The following is a 14,153-nucleotide window of genomic DNA, read 5'->3' as shown; positions in this document are numbered from 1 at the left end:
TGGGTCTGACCCCATGGCCTGGGCCCTTGATCACTTGGTGGGGACAGACAGACAGACAACGCAGCAAGGTGTGGTGAGAGCTCTGGAAGGGAGTGATGGGCAGCTGAGGGGTGTAGGGAAGACCTCGAGCCCTTGGCAACCGACCGCAAGCCGGGGGCGTAGAGCCTCAGAAACGCACAGACTCTGTCTTCAGCCCACTGCCCCTCTGCCTGTGCGTCTCCCGCGTTCTTCTAAGGACAGGGGCGCTGCAGTTAGCACCCACTCTAAACCTGTAGCAATCTACCCTGGAGCTCTGTAGTCTGTGAAGATCTCATTTCCACAGAAGCTCACATTCTGTGGTTGCAGGGCAGGCATGCATTCGGGGAGACCCTATTCGACGCCCCTGCTGAGCTCAGGCAGGTTCCCCAGCGAGAGCTTGTCTGGGTTGGCTTGCAAGGCTCCGCTGGACGATGCGCGTCCTCTCACTGGGTGGAAACCTGCCTCTGGGTGCTTCCTGGATCGGGTCTTTCCTGCAGCCCTGCCCCCTGGTCTGCACTCCCTCCCCCCACAACCAGGGCAACCCTTGCCCCACACGAGGGGGTCACGGAAGGTTGAGCACTCGTCTCCCCCGTAGACGGTAACGCCACCCGGACAGCTCTGGCGGGAGACTCGGATGACCGAGAGGCCGACGCCCGTTTCGCCTCCCAGGAGCTGCTCTCACCCAATGCCATCTCCGACCAGCTGCTGGGTGCAGGCTCCGACTCCAGGGAACTCCCCCTCAACGAGACCGTCAACAGCATCTTCGCCCAGGGTGCCCCGAGGGGCTCCCCGGCCGAGAGCCTCTACCTGGACTACGAGGAGAGCGAGGGGGCCGGGGCTTACCTGCTCAACGGGTCCTACCTGGAGCTGAGCAGCGACAGGGTGGCCAACACCTCCTCCGAGGCCCCGTTCCCCAACGCCAGCGCCAGCCTCCCCGCCTTGGCCGGGAACCGGACGCAGAAGGCCAGGTAGGTGGCTCCCCGGCCCTGTCTGGCCAGGGGTGTTGGGGTGGGGGACACAGGGCAGAGGTAAGGGGGAGGGGGCTGCCCCTGCCTGGCCCCTCGGGGAGCCGGAGGCCTGGGTTTTAGCGTCTTTCCCACAAGTTAGTACCATGGGTTGAAGTTCCTGCTCTGCAGTGGGGCCGGGAAGTGGGGAGGCGGACAGTTCCGTGCACTTGGGGCTGAGCATCGCCCATACAGAGGCGGGCTCTCATCCCAGCCCCCCCTCCTTAGGGACCGACATGGGGCTCAGAGAGGTAGGTGAGTGACGCCTTCGGGGCTCAGAGCCTGGAGGCTTGCGGTCCTATGGTTCTTGGTCTGGATGGTTGTTGCACACGTGGCCATCAGGCATGAGGCGGAGGTTCCCTGAAGGTGGAGTGGCTAGGACAGCCTTCCCTGCTGGCCAGGGAGGAGACTGGGGGATGGTTCAGTGGGGTGCCCAGCCAGGGGCCAGACCCCAGAGTCAGGCACTGGGAACAAGACCTCTGGCTGTGGGGGCTGGAGCTGCTTCTGGGTTTGGGACGTGGGAGAGTCCAGTGGCGAGGATACACTGCGGACACCTGGATGGTCACAGCTGGGGACCCCTGGACGGCCACAGCTGGGGACCCTTGGACAGTCACAGCTGGGGACCCCTGGACGGCCACAGCTGGGGACCCCTGGACGGTCACAGCTGGGGACCCCTGGACGGTCACAGCTGGGGGCCCCTGGACGGCCACAGCTGGGGGCCCCTGGACGGCCACAGCTGGGGGCCCCTGGACAGTCACAGCTGGGGACCCCTGGACAGTCACAGCTGGGGACCCCTGGACAGTCACAGCTGGGGACCCCTGGACGGCCACAGCTGGGGGCCCCTGGACGGCCACAGCTGGGGGCCCCTGGACGGCCACAGCTGGGGACCCCTGGACGGCCACAGCTGGGGGCCCCTGGACGGCCACAGCTGGGGGCCCCTGGATGGCCACAGCTGGGGACCCTTGGACAGTCACAGCTGGGGGCCCCTGGATGGCCACAGCTGGGGACCCTTGGACAGTCACAGCTGGGGGCCCCTGGATGGCCACAGCTGGGGACCCTTGGACAGTCACAGCTGGGGGCCCCTGGATGGCCACAGCTGGGGACCCTTGGACAGTCACAGCTGGGGACCCCTGGACGGCCACAGCTGGGGACCCCTGGATGGCCACAGCTGGGGACCCCTGGACTGTCACAGCTGGCCCTGGAGGAATCTGAGGACAGGAGCCTCCCGGGGTTGGGGCCAGCTGGGAGCAGGGTGGCTCCAGGCCTGCTGCTGTCACTGTCCCAAGAGAGGACAATCCTGGCACCAGGCCCCGGGCTGAGGGCTACTGTCCTGTCATCCAGAGGCTCGCAGGGCAGTGAGGCTGTCTAAACAGACGGAGGAGGGCTCAGCAGAGGCCAGTGCGGGTGTAGACTGGAGGCCGGAACAAGCCCCCCGGGTTTTGTTTCGTCCCGTTTTCTGTGGACCCGCCTAGACCCCTTGACTTTAGACACCAAGCCAGCAGAACCCTTGCCGGGGCTGGGGGTGCAGAGGTGGGCATCCTTAGGGAACTGAGATTGATGGAATATTTGGGGTTCACTCTTAAGGTGGCACGGTTGGAGGCGACTCACCCCCGGAGGACAAGAGCAGGGAGCTGGGCCCCTGAGCCCACAAGAGATGCCCCTCTGGCCCTGTTCTCAAGGTGTTTTTTCTGAGGCCCTGTGAGACTCCCCTTCTGAGGGGGAGACTTTGCAAACGCGGATAGAGTGGGCGGCCCGGAGCCCCTGTGGCTGTGCTTCCTCTCCCAGGGCCCGTCGAGCCATCTGCTGGCCTGACATGGGTCCAGAAGCTCACAGGAAGTGGGCCTCAGGGGTGTGTGGGACCCAGTGGCTGGAGGGGGACAGGCTCTGAGTCTGAGAGCGGGATTCCGAATCAGTTGCACTTGCCTGTGTGACCTGGGGCCAATTACTTGTTCTCTGATCCTGGGGGGCTCTTCTAAGCCCCAGGGGTGTCCAGAGGACTGAATTCTATCCAGGGCACCTAGCCAGGAAGCAGGGGCTGGTCATGAATGCACTCAGCCTCCAGGATGGGGGACCGGCCCTCCTGGGACCACGCTTGTGAGGATGGCCAGCTGTCCGATGGTCGGTCCCTGCCTGAATGGGTTTATGGAGGTGGAGCACGGGCTGCTGTTTAATGCGGCTGGAGGCCCGGAAAGTGCGGTGGAGATCCGGGTCACCATCCTAGCTCTGCCCCGCTACACGCGCGCACGCACACACACACACACATGTGCACACACGCGTGCACACCTGAGTCCCACGGCATTAGGACACATCAGTGATCCTCTGTGGGCCTCCGTGCCCTGTCCCCGAGGGAGGGGCTTGTCGGGGGGCTCGTCAGGGCCGTCAGTTCAGGCATCCCGGGATCCCCAGGCTGGGTCACAGCAGCAGCTCTCGGGTCTTTAAGCCACATTTTAAAGAGTCTCTCCCGTCTGGTCCCGTGGGTTCCTGCCCCCACCCCTGGGCCCTTAGGGGGATGTCTGGGATGCAGGAACCAATACAATGGCCATCAGGGCTCAGAAAGTCCCGACGGGGTGAGATGGGGCCGCAGTGGCTTCAAAGGACACGGCTGACGGGAGACCAAAGATGGTCTTTGGAGATAAAGGGCTGAGGAGGCGGCGGGGGAAACCACCAGGCCAAAATAGCCCCGGCGCGGCAAATTGTCCAAACACAGGAAGTCGCGTCTGCTTAGGGAGGGCGCGGTCCAGAGAGCAAGGTTATTTTCACCTTCTTGGAACTGCCTGGAACAACCAGGGGAGGCCCGACTCCAGACGCCAGGGCTGGGATGCAGACCTGGGGTCTCTCTCAAAGCCTAGGTGGGGGCGGGGAAGCGAAGCTCTTTCCGAGCCTCTTTTCGATGGTTAGAAACCCTCGAGGTCATCCAGGGAAAGTTGGAGATGAAGGACTTGGAGCATCCCTGTGGGGTGCCCGGCCCAGCCTGGCAATCAGCAGGTGCTAGCTTCCCTCCAGACGGAGGCGGTGGAGGGCTGTTGGTTCAGCGATTTCCCGGGTGTTTTTCTCTGCAGAGAGCAGAGCATTTTAGGCGTCGCATTATTGTGCAAAGACGCGTTTCAAGCAGGAGGGCCCCGCCTGTGCTGCGCTGGTGCGAACAGGGGCAGGCAGCCCCTCCAGAAAGACCTTTGGTGCTGAAAACCCAGAGGGTTATTTTGAACGGCTAGCTGTCTCTCCACCATGAGTCACGCTGCCTGCTGGCCCAGGAGTGTGTAATTAGATAAAGATGGCGCAGCTCCTCCACGGGTGGGGTGGCAGGGCGGGGCTGAAGCCTTTGGTCCTTGTTCCTGGGGAGATTTAGAAGCTGTTGACAGGAGGGTGGGGGTCATGGTGTTGTGCGGGGCATCCAGCTCTCCCTCCCCGAGGAGGCGCCGCGGGCCCTTTGTTCTGAGACGCCTGGTCTCGGGTGGGTGGGGGGCCCATCTGAAAGGGCCCCCTCACTTTTCAGGAGGACGGGGGAGGACCTTCCGATTCCCCCTGTATGTATGGCAAGGCCGGGGCAGGTTGGGGCGGCGGGGAGGGTGAGGCTACCCGGCGAGGGGTCTCGGCGGTTGTGACCCAGCAACGGACTGCCGTAGGCTTTCCACTCCATTGCCTTGCTCCTTCCTGGGCTCATGGAACCATATCAGTGAATTCATGACTTCATGTCCGTCCGTGGGTAGATTATTTCCTGGTTCTCAGAGCAGGACGTGCCTTCAAGGCCACAAGTGCAGTGTAAGAGCTGTTCTTGTGAAATTCCAGAAGTTGGAAGGCAAACAGTAAACTCCCAGTCAAATCCAAACCGATGTCTCTATCACAGAATCGACTGGAAAGCCTTTTATTTATTTGTTTAAAGGTTTTTTTTTTTTTTTGGTTGTGGTTATTGTTGTTGCTTTCATTGGTCTGGACCATGTTTTAAAAGTCTTTGCTGAATTTGTTACAATATTAGTTCTGTTTTAAATGGATTTTTGGTATTTTGGCCATGAAGCATGTGGAATCTTAGCTCCCTGACCAGGGATCGAACCCTTAACCTCTGCATTGGAAAGCAAAGTGTTAACCGCTGGACCACCAGGGAAGTCCCTGGAAAGTGTTTTAGAATGTGTGCCCTGCAAACCCTCCTCTAGGCCTGACCTCCGCGGTGACAGAAGGTCCCAAGAAAGGACCTGTGGGTGTGCCCCGTGCGAGGGTCTCAGCTTCAGGGGGTCTTCCGTCAGCCCCTCTGGATGGGAAGGGAAGCAGGGCTGGGCGGTGGACCCATCGTCCCGTGCCCCCCGGCTGGCTCTGGGGGCGGCTGCCTCTCAGGGCAGATCCCGGGCTCCGGGAGACGCCTCCACCACCTCGCTCGGCCCCTGCCGAGTCCACAACGAGCCGGCACATTGGATCCCGAGGTTGGGCCCAGCACACCGACTGGTTCAAAGAAGCAAACAGTCCGAACAATAGTTGGCCGGGCCGCCTGACTTCCGGCCAAGAATCCCAGCCCGTCGCTGGCGGGGACCCAGCTCGGCGTTCCCTTGCTCAGCAGCCCTCGCAGACCTGGGCAGAGGCGTCTGCAGGGGACGCGGCCCCTCCCCCGTCTGCCCCCGGGCTGGTCTGTTTTGATCCCCGGAGGCCCGGTGGCCAGAATCCCTGCTGGGGAAGGCTGCGGGAGATGGTTCTGCGTCTTCCACGCACACCAGGTGCCTCTGAGGTCCCTTCCCGGGGATGGGGGAGGAGGCATCGGTGTGCTCCTGCTGGAGGGGGGCGGTGAGAGGCCTGTGGGTGTGGAAGGGGCCACTATGACGGCGGGGAGCCCCAAGTTCTTCACCCACCCCCTCAGAGCCCCCAGTGGGGCCCCGACAGCTGCAGGGCCGTGTGCTCAGCCAGCTGTTGGGATGGAAAATGCCAGCTCCCCCTTCCTCCTAGCCCTGCCACCCCGGGGGCGCTCCTTCTAAACAGTGGGGACTGGGGCCCCCAGAAAGGCAGCGAGACTGCCCTTCTGCCCGGGGGAGGGGCTCAGGACGGGTACACACAGCTGCGCCCCCTGCTCTGCGGCGATGAGAACACGCGCTTCCACGGAACTCACCCCCTTCTCTGCTTCACCTGCTTTCAGGACCAGGCCCAAGTCCCGCAAGCAGGGCGTGAGCCCCGCGGACATGTACCGGTGGAAGCTCTCGTCCCACGAGCCCTGCAGTTCCACCTGCACCACAGGTACCCGAGACGGCCGGGGGCGCCCGCGAGCCCACCTCCACTGCGGGCGTGAGTCTGGGCTTCGGGGCCCGTCTGCTTGCTTGTAGCCCCGAACTGCCTGCAGTGAGCTAGTCTAGCGTTTTCCTGGCCCACAGGATGTGTGGGGACGTGGTGGCAGTCTGGGTGTCCTCATGACGGGGGGCCCAGCCGCGTGGGGGTCAGTCAGCACCTCCAAGGCTCCCTCGTTCATCTTTCCGTGTTTCGTACATTGTTAGGAAAATCCTTCTCTTGGTTAAGACGTAGGAAATCTCAGGCGGTGAGAAGGAGGGGAGTAGACCCGTGTGGACTATGAGAGAGGAAACTTCTCAGATTCTAGGACCTCATCTGGGGAGGAAACAGCTGGGGGGATAGCAGACCCTGGGGTTGCCTGGACAGACAGACACATGGCATCAGTAAGTGTCAAGTCAGGGCTTGAACCTATGTCTGTCTGCTCACTGGGCCGGCCGCCGCTGCACCAAGACGCTGGCTTGCAGCCCAGAGGCTGGGACCCCACCACCAGCCCTGGTCCCCTCCCCTGTGAGGTCGGACATCAGACCCAGGCGCCGGCCTGCGGCAAACGCAGGGAGACCCCGGGTGCTGCCTTGTCCGTACCTGGGACTTGGTGTTTCGGCAAGACTGGGCTTGCTGCCGCTGCTCCTGCCCCTGCACTCCCACCCCAGCTGGCCGGAGCTCTGGGAACCCCCGCACGCTCTGGCCAGTGTGGCGAAAGAAGCAAGTGGCTAACTGGGCCCTGGGCAGCCGGGGGCCTGGGGGTGACCGGCATCTCAGGAGATGGGGCCGAAGAAGGAGCTGGGGAGACAGCTCTGCGGGGCGCTGAGGGGACCACCGGCTCTCTATCTCAGGCGGGAAGCAGGGCCCATTCCTGCTACGCCGTCCTTCCTCCCCCGAGCAGGGCAGGTGATGGGCTGAGATTGCCCCCTGATATCTCGAGGGTTCGAGGAGGGCTTTGTGGGGGTGTGGTGAGCACTTGGGATGAACTATTTGGTTGTCCACACCCCACGCTCTTAATTGCTGAGTCTCTCCTCTCTACCTGTAAAATGGGACGTCCACCTATCCAAACATGGTTATAGGGGTAGATGGGAAAGGAAAAATAAGCAATCAGGGTCAAGCTTGACAGCTGGGCGCCGTCAGCAGGACTGCTGCTGCCGTGTGCCACCAATGGGGCCAGGAGCAGCCACAGCACTGGTCCGGGGAGTGAAGTCGGGGCTGAGTGCTGGGGAGAGTGGGGTGTTGGGGGAGCCTGCTTTGAGAGCCTGCTCTCGAAGGGCAGGGTCCCGTTCTGAATCAGGAGCCCCGACGTCATCCCTCGGACCCCACGCGTGCCGAGGTGGCCACAGCACATGTGGCGGGGAGTGTCTTTTGTTCCCCTTGCACATGTCCCTGCCCGGGAGGTGACAAGGCTTGAGATCCCTCCGGGATGAAGCCACCCCGGGGGTGAGCTGCTGAGCCTGGCCCTGGGCAGAAGGCGGTCCCCAGGGAGGTCATCCAGGGTGACTCGATGCCCGCAGAGTGCCGGGCAGGGGGTGGGCCAAGGTACACAGTAGGATGCAAGAAGAAAGGAAGTGAGGAAGACAGGTTCTGGCTCTGCTGAAAGGACGCATTCTCCTTCAGACGAGCCCCTCTGGGACTGGAGTGAGTGGCCCCGACCGAGTGAGTTCCCCGTCGCCACAGAGACACCAAATAGGGTGGGCAGCACCCCACAGAAGTGGTGAGCTGGGGTCCCTGCAGACCAGCTCACCTCTGCACACCTGTGGCGGGCTCCTCTCGAAATCCCGCTTGCCGGGGCGCTGACCCCAGGCCAGCTCTGGGCGTTGGGGGAGAGGGTGGTGGTTTACAAACCCTCTGTGGCCCGCGGGGTCTGTGCAAACTTCCACCTCATCACTGGCGATCAGCAGGTCTCCTATGTCCTGAGCCCCGGTCATAGCAGCAAGCATTCCTTCTTTTCCTTAAAGATGCTCTTGAGAGCAGGAGAAAGGCAGGTGGATCAGTTTGGACCCTTCACTTGAGTCACAAGGGATGATTCCCGAGGGCTCTCGGCAACCCCCTGGCCCAGGGCGGGGGGAGTGGACCTGACGGGCTCTGAGATCCCCGGCCTGCGGGCAGAACAGGCCCATTCAGTCCGGTGTCCGGGCCTTCTGCTCCTTTCCTTTAGAGGAAGGGCTTGGTAAGAAGGTTTGAGAAGCCCTGCATTCAGGACTGACACCGCGAGGTGGGTGTCCAGAAGACGGGAGCTGTGCCTCCCGTCCCGCGTGGGGGGTCCCCGGGAGGGGGTGAGTGGCAAGTGGAGGCCTGGAGAGTCTGACCGCCCTCACGTCACCCCCAGCCGGGGACGGCGCTGGGACCAGGAGTCCCGTCCCTCCTGATCAGGACCGGCTGTGTTTCCCCTGGATGACGAGAGAGCAAACAGACACTTGCTGAGGGTCTGCGAGTCCCCTGACTTGGACCTCCCTGGGCCCCAGAACTGGTGTCTCTGGAACATTCTGAGCAGGCCTGGCCAGGAAGCCAGCACCCCGCTCAGTGACGGCTAAAGACGACACAGTCCAGCGCTGGCAGAGAGGAAGCCGTGATTGCAACCTGGCTCGTCCCTCATGGAAAAAAGAAAAAATCCCCGTGTGGGCTGCCTCCCAGGCTGTTTTCATTCCATCCAAGGCTGGGGCTTGGAGAGGCAGGAGCTGCCGGCTCTCAGACACGCGCCCCTGGGCAGGGAGCGCGAGTCGGCAGGGGCCCTTGGTTTACGGGGCAGGGCAACCCCCGAGGGGAGGACTCTGCTCTCTCCAGCATCCAGCAGGGCTGGGTCCCTGCCCCTTGGCACACACACACCAGTGATAATGACAACCACGGCCCCTGACCCCAGCCGTGTTCACACTCGCCCTGAGTCACTCTGGCTCCTTGGCAGGGAGGTAACCACGCACTGTGGAGTGAGTTTGGCCCTTGCGTCAGCCTGATGCCTGGCATGGGGGTGCAGGGCAAGAAGACCGGAGAAGCAAAAGGTGGAGATGGCGGTCAAGGAATGAATAATTTTGGTTGAGGGCTGGCCCTTTACATACGGTCCCCCAACGGGATTTATAGAGTGAAGTGAAATGAAATGAAAGTCGCTTAGTCGTGTCTGACTCTTTGTGACCCCATGGACTTAGTCCATGGAATTCACCAGGCCAGGACACTGGAGTGGGTAGCCTTTCCCTTCTCCAGGGGATCTTCCTAACCTAGGGTTCGAACCCAGGTCTCCCACATTGCAGGCAGATTCTTTACCCACTGAGGCACAAGGGAAGCCCAAGAATACTGGTGCTGTTAGCCTAGCCCTTCTCCAGTGGATCTTCCTGACCCAGGAATTGAACAGGGGTTTCCTGCATTGTAGGCTGATTCTTTACCGACTGAGCTATCAGGGAAGACCTAGATTTATAGAGTAGCAGGTGTTTAATCACAAAAATCATTAAAGAAAGTTTGAGAGGGAGCTGGATAAGGACTAGGGCATGCCATGGGAGGGCAGGGAGGATCTGAAGGTCTAATGTCATATCTGAGGAGTCTGTGAAGGGCTGGAATGGTTAGATTATCCATCCATCCATGCACCATCCATCCATACTTCCCCACCTATCCACCAACCTCCCCATTCACTCATCTATCTGTTCATCCACCATCCATCCTTCCACCACTAACCTACCCATCCATCTGTCCATCCACCACCCACCTACCCATCCACTCATCCATCCATCCATCTACCCACCCATCATAATCATTGAATGAATGAATGAGTGACACCTGGCTGGGTTTGCCTCTGCGCCTCTGTAAGGGCCATTCTGAGTTTACTAAAAGCGCAGCGTTTGTGACTTCTTGGGCTTCCCTGGGGCGCAGAAGGTAAAGAATCTGCCTGCAATACAAAAGACCCGTGTTCGATCCTTGGATCAGGAAGATCCCCTGGAGAAGGCAATGCTTACCCACTCCCAAGTAGTCTTGCCTGGAGAATCCCATGGGCAGAGGAGCCTGGTGGGCTACAGTCCACGGGGCCACAGAGTTGGACACGCCTGAAGCAGCCAACACGTCACCTGCTCGTTTCAGCTCAGGGCCTATGATGCAGCACAGGGTGGGCAGGGAAGGCTGTGCAGAGAAGTGCTCAGGCCCCTGGCCCAGGCGGGGAGGGAGCTCAGATGCACAGGCCCGGCCTCGCTGGGATCCGCCCCCAGTCCGGTCAGCGGGACTGAAACCAGGAAGCCCCGAGAGGCCGGGTGACCTGCCCACAGCCTCGGGGCCCGCCTGCCGGCCTCCAGGTGCTCACGGGGGCTCACAGTGCCCTTCCCTTCTCCTGAACCCAGGGGTCATGTCGACCTACGCCATGTGTGTCCGCTACGACGGCATCGAGGTGGACGACAGCTACTGCGACGCCCTGACGCGGCCCGAGCCTGTCCAGGAGTTCTGTGCAGGCAGGGAGTGCCAGCCCAGGTACCTGCCCCCCAGGCCCCGGACAGGGCATGTGCTGGGGGCGGGTGCGCTGGGGATCTGCCATGCCGCGTCCAGGGGGCTGCTCCATCCTGGGGTCTCTGCTCCATCCTGGGTCTCTGCTCCGTCCTGGGGTCTCTGCTCCATCCTGGGGTCCATCCTGGGGTCTCTGCTCCGTCCTGGGGTCTCTGCTCCGTCCTGGGGTCCATCCTGGGTCTCTGCTCCGTCCTGGGGTCTCTATTCCACCCTGGAGTCTCTGCTCCGTCCTGGGGTCTCTATTCCGTCCTGGGGTCTCTGCTCCGTCCTGGGGTCTGTGCTCCATCCTGGGGTCTCTATTCCGTCCTGGGGTCTCTGCTCCGTCCTGGGGTCTCTGCTCCGTCCTGGGGTCCATCCTGGGGTCTCTGCTCTGTCCTGGGGTCTCTGCTCCCTATGTGTCTGCTCCTTTCCAAGAAGCTGGCTGTGCAGTCATGGGGGTGCCTTCTTCCCTTCAGTGGGGCTGGGGGCTCCAGGACACTGAGGCAGGACCCCAGGTTGGAGTTAGCAGGGGGGCGGTAGCAGGGCCTGACCGCTCTGGCTGGAGGGAGCCCGTGGGGGTGCGGCTGGGAGTGGGGTGGGGTCGCTGAAGGCCGCACCCCCCGAGGCAGGTGGGAGACCAGCAGCTGGAGCGAGTGCTCGCGCACCTGTGGCGAGGGCTACCAGTCACGCATCGTGCGCTGCTGGAAGATGCTGTCGCCCGGCTTCGACAGCTCCGTGTACAGCGACCTGTGCGAGGCGGCGGAGGCCGTGCGGCCCGAGGAGCGCAAGACCTGCCGGAACCCGGCCTGCGGGCCGCAGTGGGAGATGTCCGAGTGGTCTGAGGTGTGTGCGCGGGCCGGGGGAGGGCGGGGGCCTGCGGGCCGCAGTGGGAGATGTCCGCGTGGTCCGAGGTGGGGGCCGGGTGGGGGGGGTGCGGGAGGGGGCCGAGCGGGCCGGGTGGGAGCCGTGGGCCGGGTGGGGGCCGTGGGCCGGGTAGGGGCCGAGCGGGCCGGGTGGGGGCCGAGCGGGCCGGGTGGGGGCCGAGCGGGCCGGGTGGGGGCCGTGGGCCGGGTGGGGGCCGAGCGGGCCGGGTGGGGGCCGAGCGGGCCGGGTGGGAGCCGGGCCGGGGTCTGCATGCAGCTAGGGCCGCCGTGAGCCCGCTCTTCCGCCGTCTCCCCGCAGTGCACGGCCAAGTGTGGGGAGCGCAGCGTGGTTACCCGGGACATCCGCTGCTCGGAGGACGAGAAGCTGTGTGACCCCAGCACCAGGCCTGTGGGGGAGAAGGACTGCACAGGGCCCCCCTGCGACCGCCAGTGGACCGTCTCCGACTGGGGGCCGGTGAGGGCAGCCCAGCCGGGTGCTCAGAGGGCTGACCCGTGTGATCACGGGGGATCAGAACCTTGAACCAACACAAGAGGGCCCATTGCGACGCCCCCGTTATAAGCTCCCTGCCTGCCTGTCTCTCTTTTCTCCCACCTGGATGAGACGCTCAGATGCCCACTGGGGTCCCCTCTGGGTGCTGGGTGCACAGGGGGCTCTTCTGGGGTCTTAGGTGTGATCTTCTCTGTGTGTTTTTCATCGAGCATGCCATCTTTCTGTAATTAGAACAGAGCATGGTATTTACAACACGGTTACCGTGGCAACCCCTCCCCACCCCCTCCCCGCTGCCCTGCTCTCCGTGAAAGGAGGTCCGGGGGCCCTGGGAGGGGGCTCTGCCTCTGACGCCGGTGTCCCCCTGCAGTGCAGCGGCAGCTGTGGGCAGGGCCGCATGATCAGACACGTGTACTGCAAGACCAGCGACGGGCGGGTCGTGCCCGAGTCTCAGTGCCAGATGGAGACCAAGCCGCTGGCCATCCACCCCTGCGGGGACAAGAACTGCCCCGCCCACTGGCTGGCTCAGGACTGGGAGCGGGTGAGTGCCCCCCGCCCGGCGGGCATCGAAGTGGCCGAGAGCCAGGTGGCCAGGGGGGCAGGTTGGCCAAACGAGGAATTAATTGGAAATTATGATGCCACAATCCACTAAACATTAACTTGAAATAGAAAAAAACAAAAAACAAGAAAGGTAAGAAAACTGCTTAAAACATCCCAAGTCTAAATAGCGCATGTTCGGTGAGGCGTGCGGGGCCGATCCGTTTCCCACGACCCCATGTTCCCGAGGAGGAAGCCCAGGGTTGGGGTCGTTGGGCCGTGGGCCCTGTACGTTGCTTTGTTCTCATGACCTCTGGTGACCTGTCAAGGTCACCAGCTTGCCATTTTCAGACACACGGTGCCCAACCACATGGCTTTCAACCGCTTGGTTCAGGCAGATCGCTGTCAGCTAATTCATCGCCAGGCAAATGGTCATTAACCATTTTGTTTCACAACAGATGGTTTTTCTGCTAAATTGTTTCTGAGCAAATCTGTTTGGGGCCACGTGGTTATCGACCCGCAAGTTCTCAGCCCGTGTGTCGTTGATCTTAGCTGTTACTCACATGCTGCTGACTGAGCCATTTTCACGGGCAAGGCTGCGGGCCCCGTGTTCTGGTCTTCCTGACCTCTGGCCCCTCACCCCTAATCTGTCTGCCCTTCCACCCCAGTGCAACACGACCTGCGGCAGAGGTGTGAAGAAGAGGCTGGTCCTGTGCATGGAGCTGGCCAATGGGAAGCCGCAGACGCGCAGCGGCCCCGAGTGTGGTCTGGCCAAGAAGCCCCCCGAGGAGAGCACCTGCTTCGAGAGGCCCTGCTTCAAGTGGTACACCAGCCCCTGGTCTGAGGTGAGCGCTCCCCTGGCCCTCCTAAGGCCGGGCCTGATCTCTGGTCCTGCTGAAAGACCTCCTCTCCCACCCCGAGTGCCCCTCACGTCCCCCGGCTCAGCCTCCATCAGGGCTTTCTCTCCCTGGAGGGACTGTCAGTGCTTCCACGTTGGCGAGCGTGAGGGCCGCCTCCTTCAGGAAGTCCTCCCGGATCTCACCTCTGGGATCCCTGCTGCGCTCGGCCAGGGCCCTTTTTTTGGCCTTGCCTTGTAAGCCTTTCAGTCATGCATTTGAAAGCCCGTGTGCCTGACACCCAGCATGGAACAGACAGATCCCAGGTGGGCACTGGGAGTGTGGGGAGCCAGAGTCAAGGCAGGGACACAGACTCTGAGAGGCACGGGGTTGGGAGGACGGTGGGCCCTGGGCAGAGGGAAGCCAGGAGGAGTGGCGGCCGCCGCCCTGACACCGGCCTGTGGCTCCTAACTCGGCCTCTGGCGGGAGGGTGGCCTGGAGCGTGGCCTCTCCACTCTACAGCGGGGAGCAGACCCTCACCTTCCAGGCCCTTTGGGTGGGCCGGGCCCAGCGCTTGATGGAGGGGCTCCTTTCTTCCTCCCAACAACACTGTGGGAGGGGGCTCCCCTTTTTGTCCCCTGTGGGGGAAGAAACCCAAGTACAGAGAGAGAACTGACCCAAGTTAGCAGAC

General features: G+C 62.5%; 1 protein-coding gene across 6 annotated transcripts in view; it reads left to right on the top strand.

The window, feature by feature from the left end:
• The window catches only part of ADAMTSL2 (ADAMTS like 2), a 35,880-nt gene that overhangs the window by 18,565 nt on the left and 3,162 nt on the right, over positions 1-14,153 (top strand). For 3 of the 6 annotated variants that reach the window (XM_043916383.1, XM_043916382.1, XM_043916385.1), the window contains 7 exons: positions 614-986; positions 6,136-6,281; positions 10,580-10,706; positions 11,348-11,561; positions 11,901-12,056; positions 12,460-12,630; positions 13,295-13,471. In XM_043916383.1, the coding sequence (XP_043772318.1) occupies positions 614-986; positions 6,136-6,281; positions 10,580-10,706; positions 11,348-11,561; positions 11,901-12,056; positions 12,460-12,630; positions 13,295-13,471 (1,364 nt within the window). The remainder of the gene's footprint in view (positions 1-613; positions 987-6,135; positions 6,282-10,579; positions 10,707-11,347; positions 11,562-11,900; positions 12,057-12,459; positions 12,631-13,294; positions 13,472-14,153) is intronic. The other 3 variants (XM_043916384.1, XM_043916387.1, XM_043916386.1) reach the window with 2 other exon arrangements.

This window comes from Cervus elaphus, chromosome 11 (assembly GCF_910594005.1).
Source record: "Cervus elaphus chromosome 11, mCerEla1.1, whole genome shotgun sequence".
Taxonomy (NCBI): Eukaryota; Metazoa; Chordata; class Mammalia; order Artiodactyla; family Cervidae; genus Cervus; species Cervus elaphus.
This window is presented reverse-complemented; position numbering and strand designations above follow the sequence as displayed.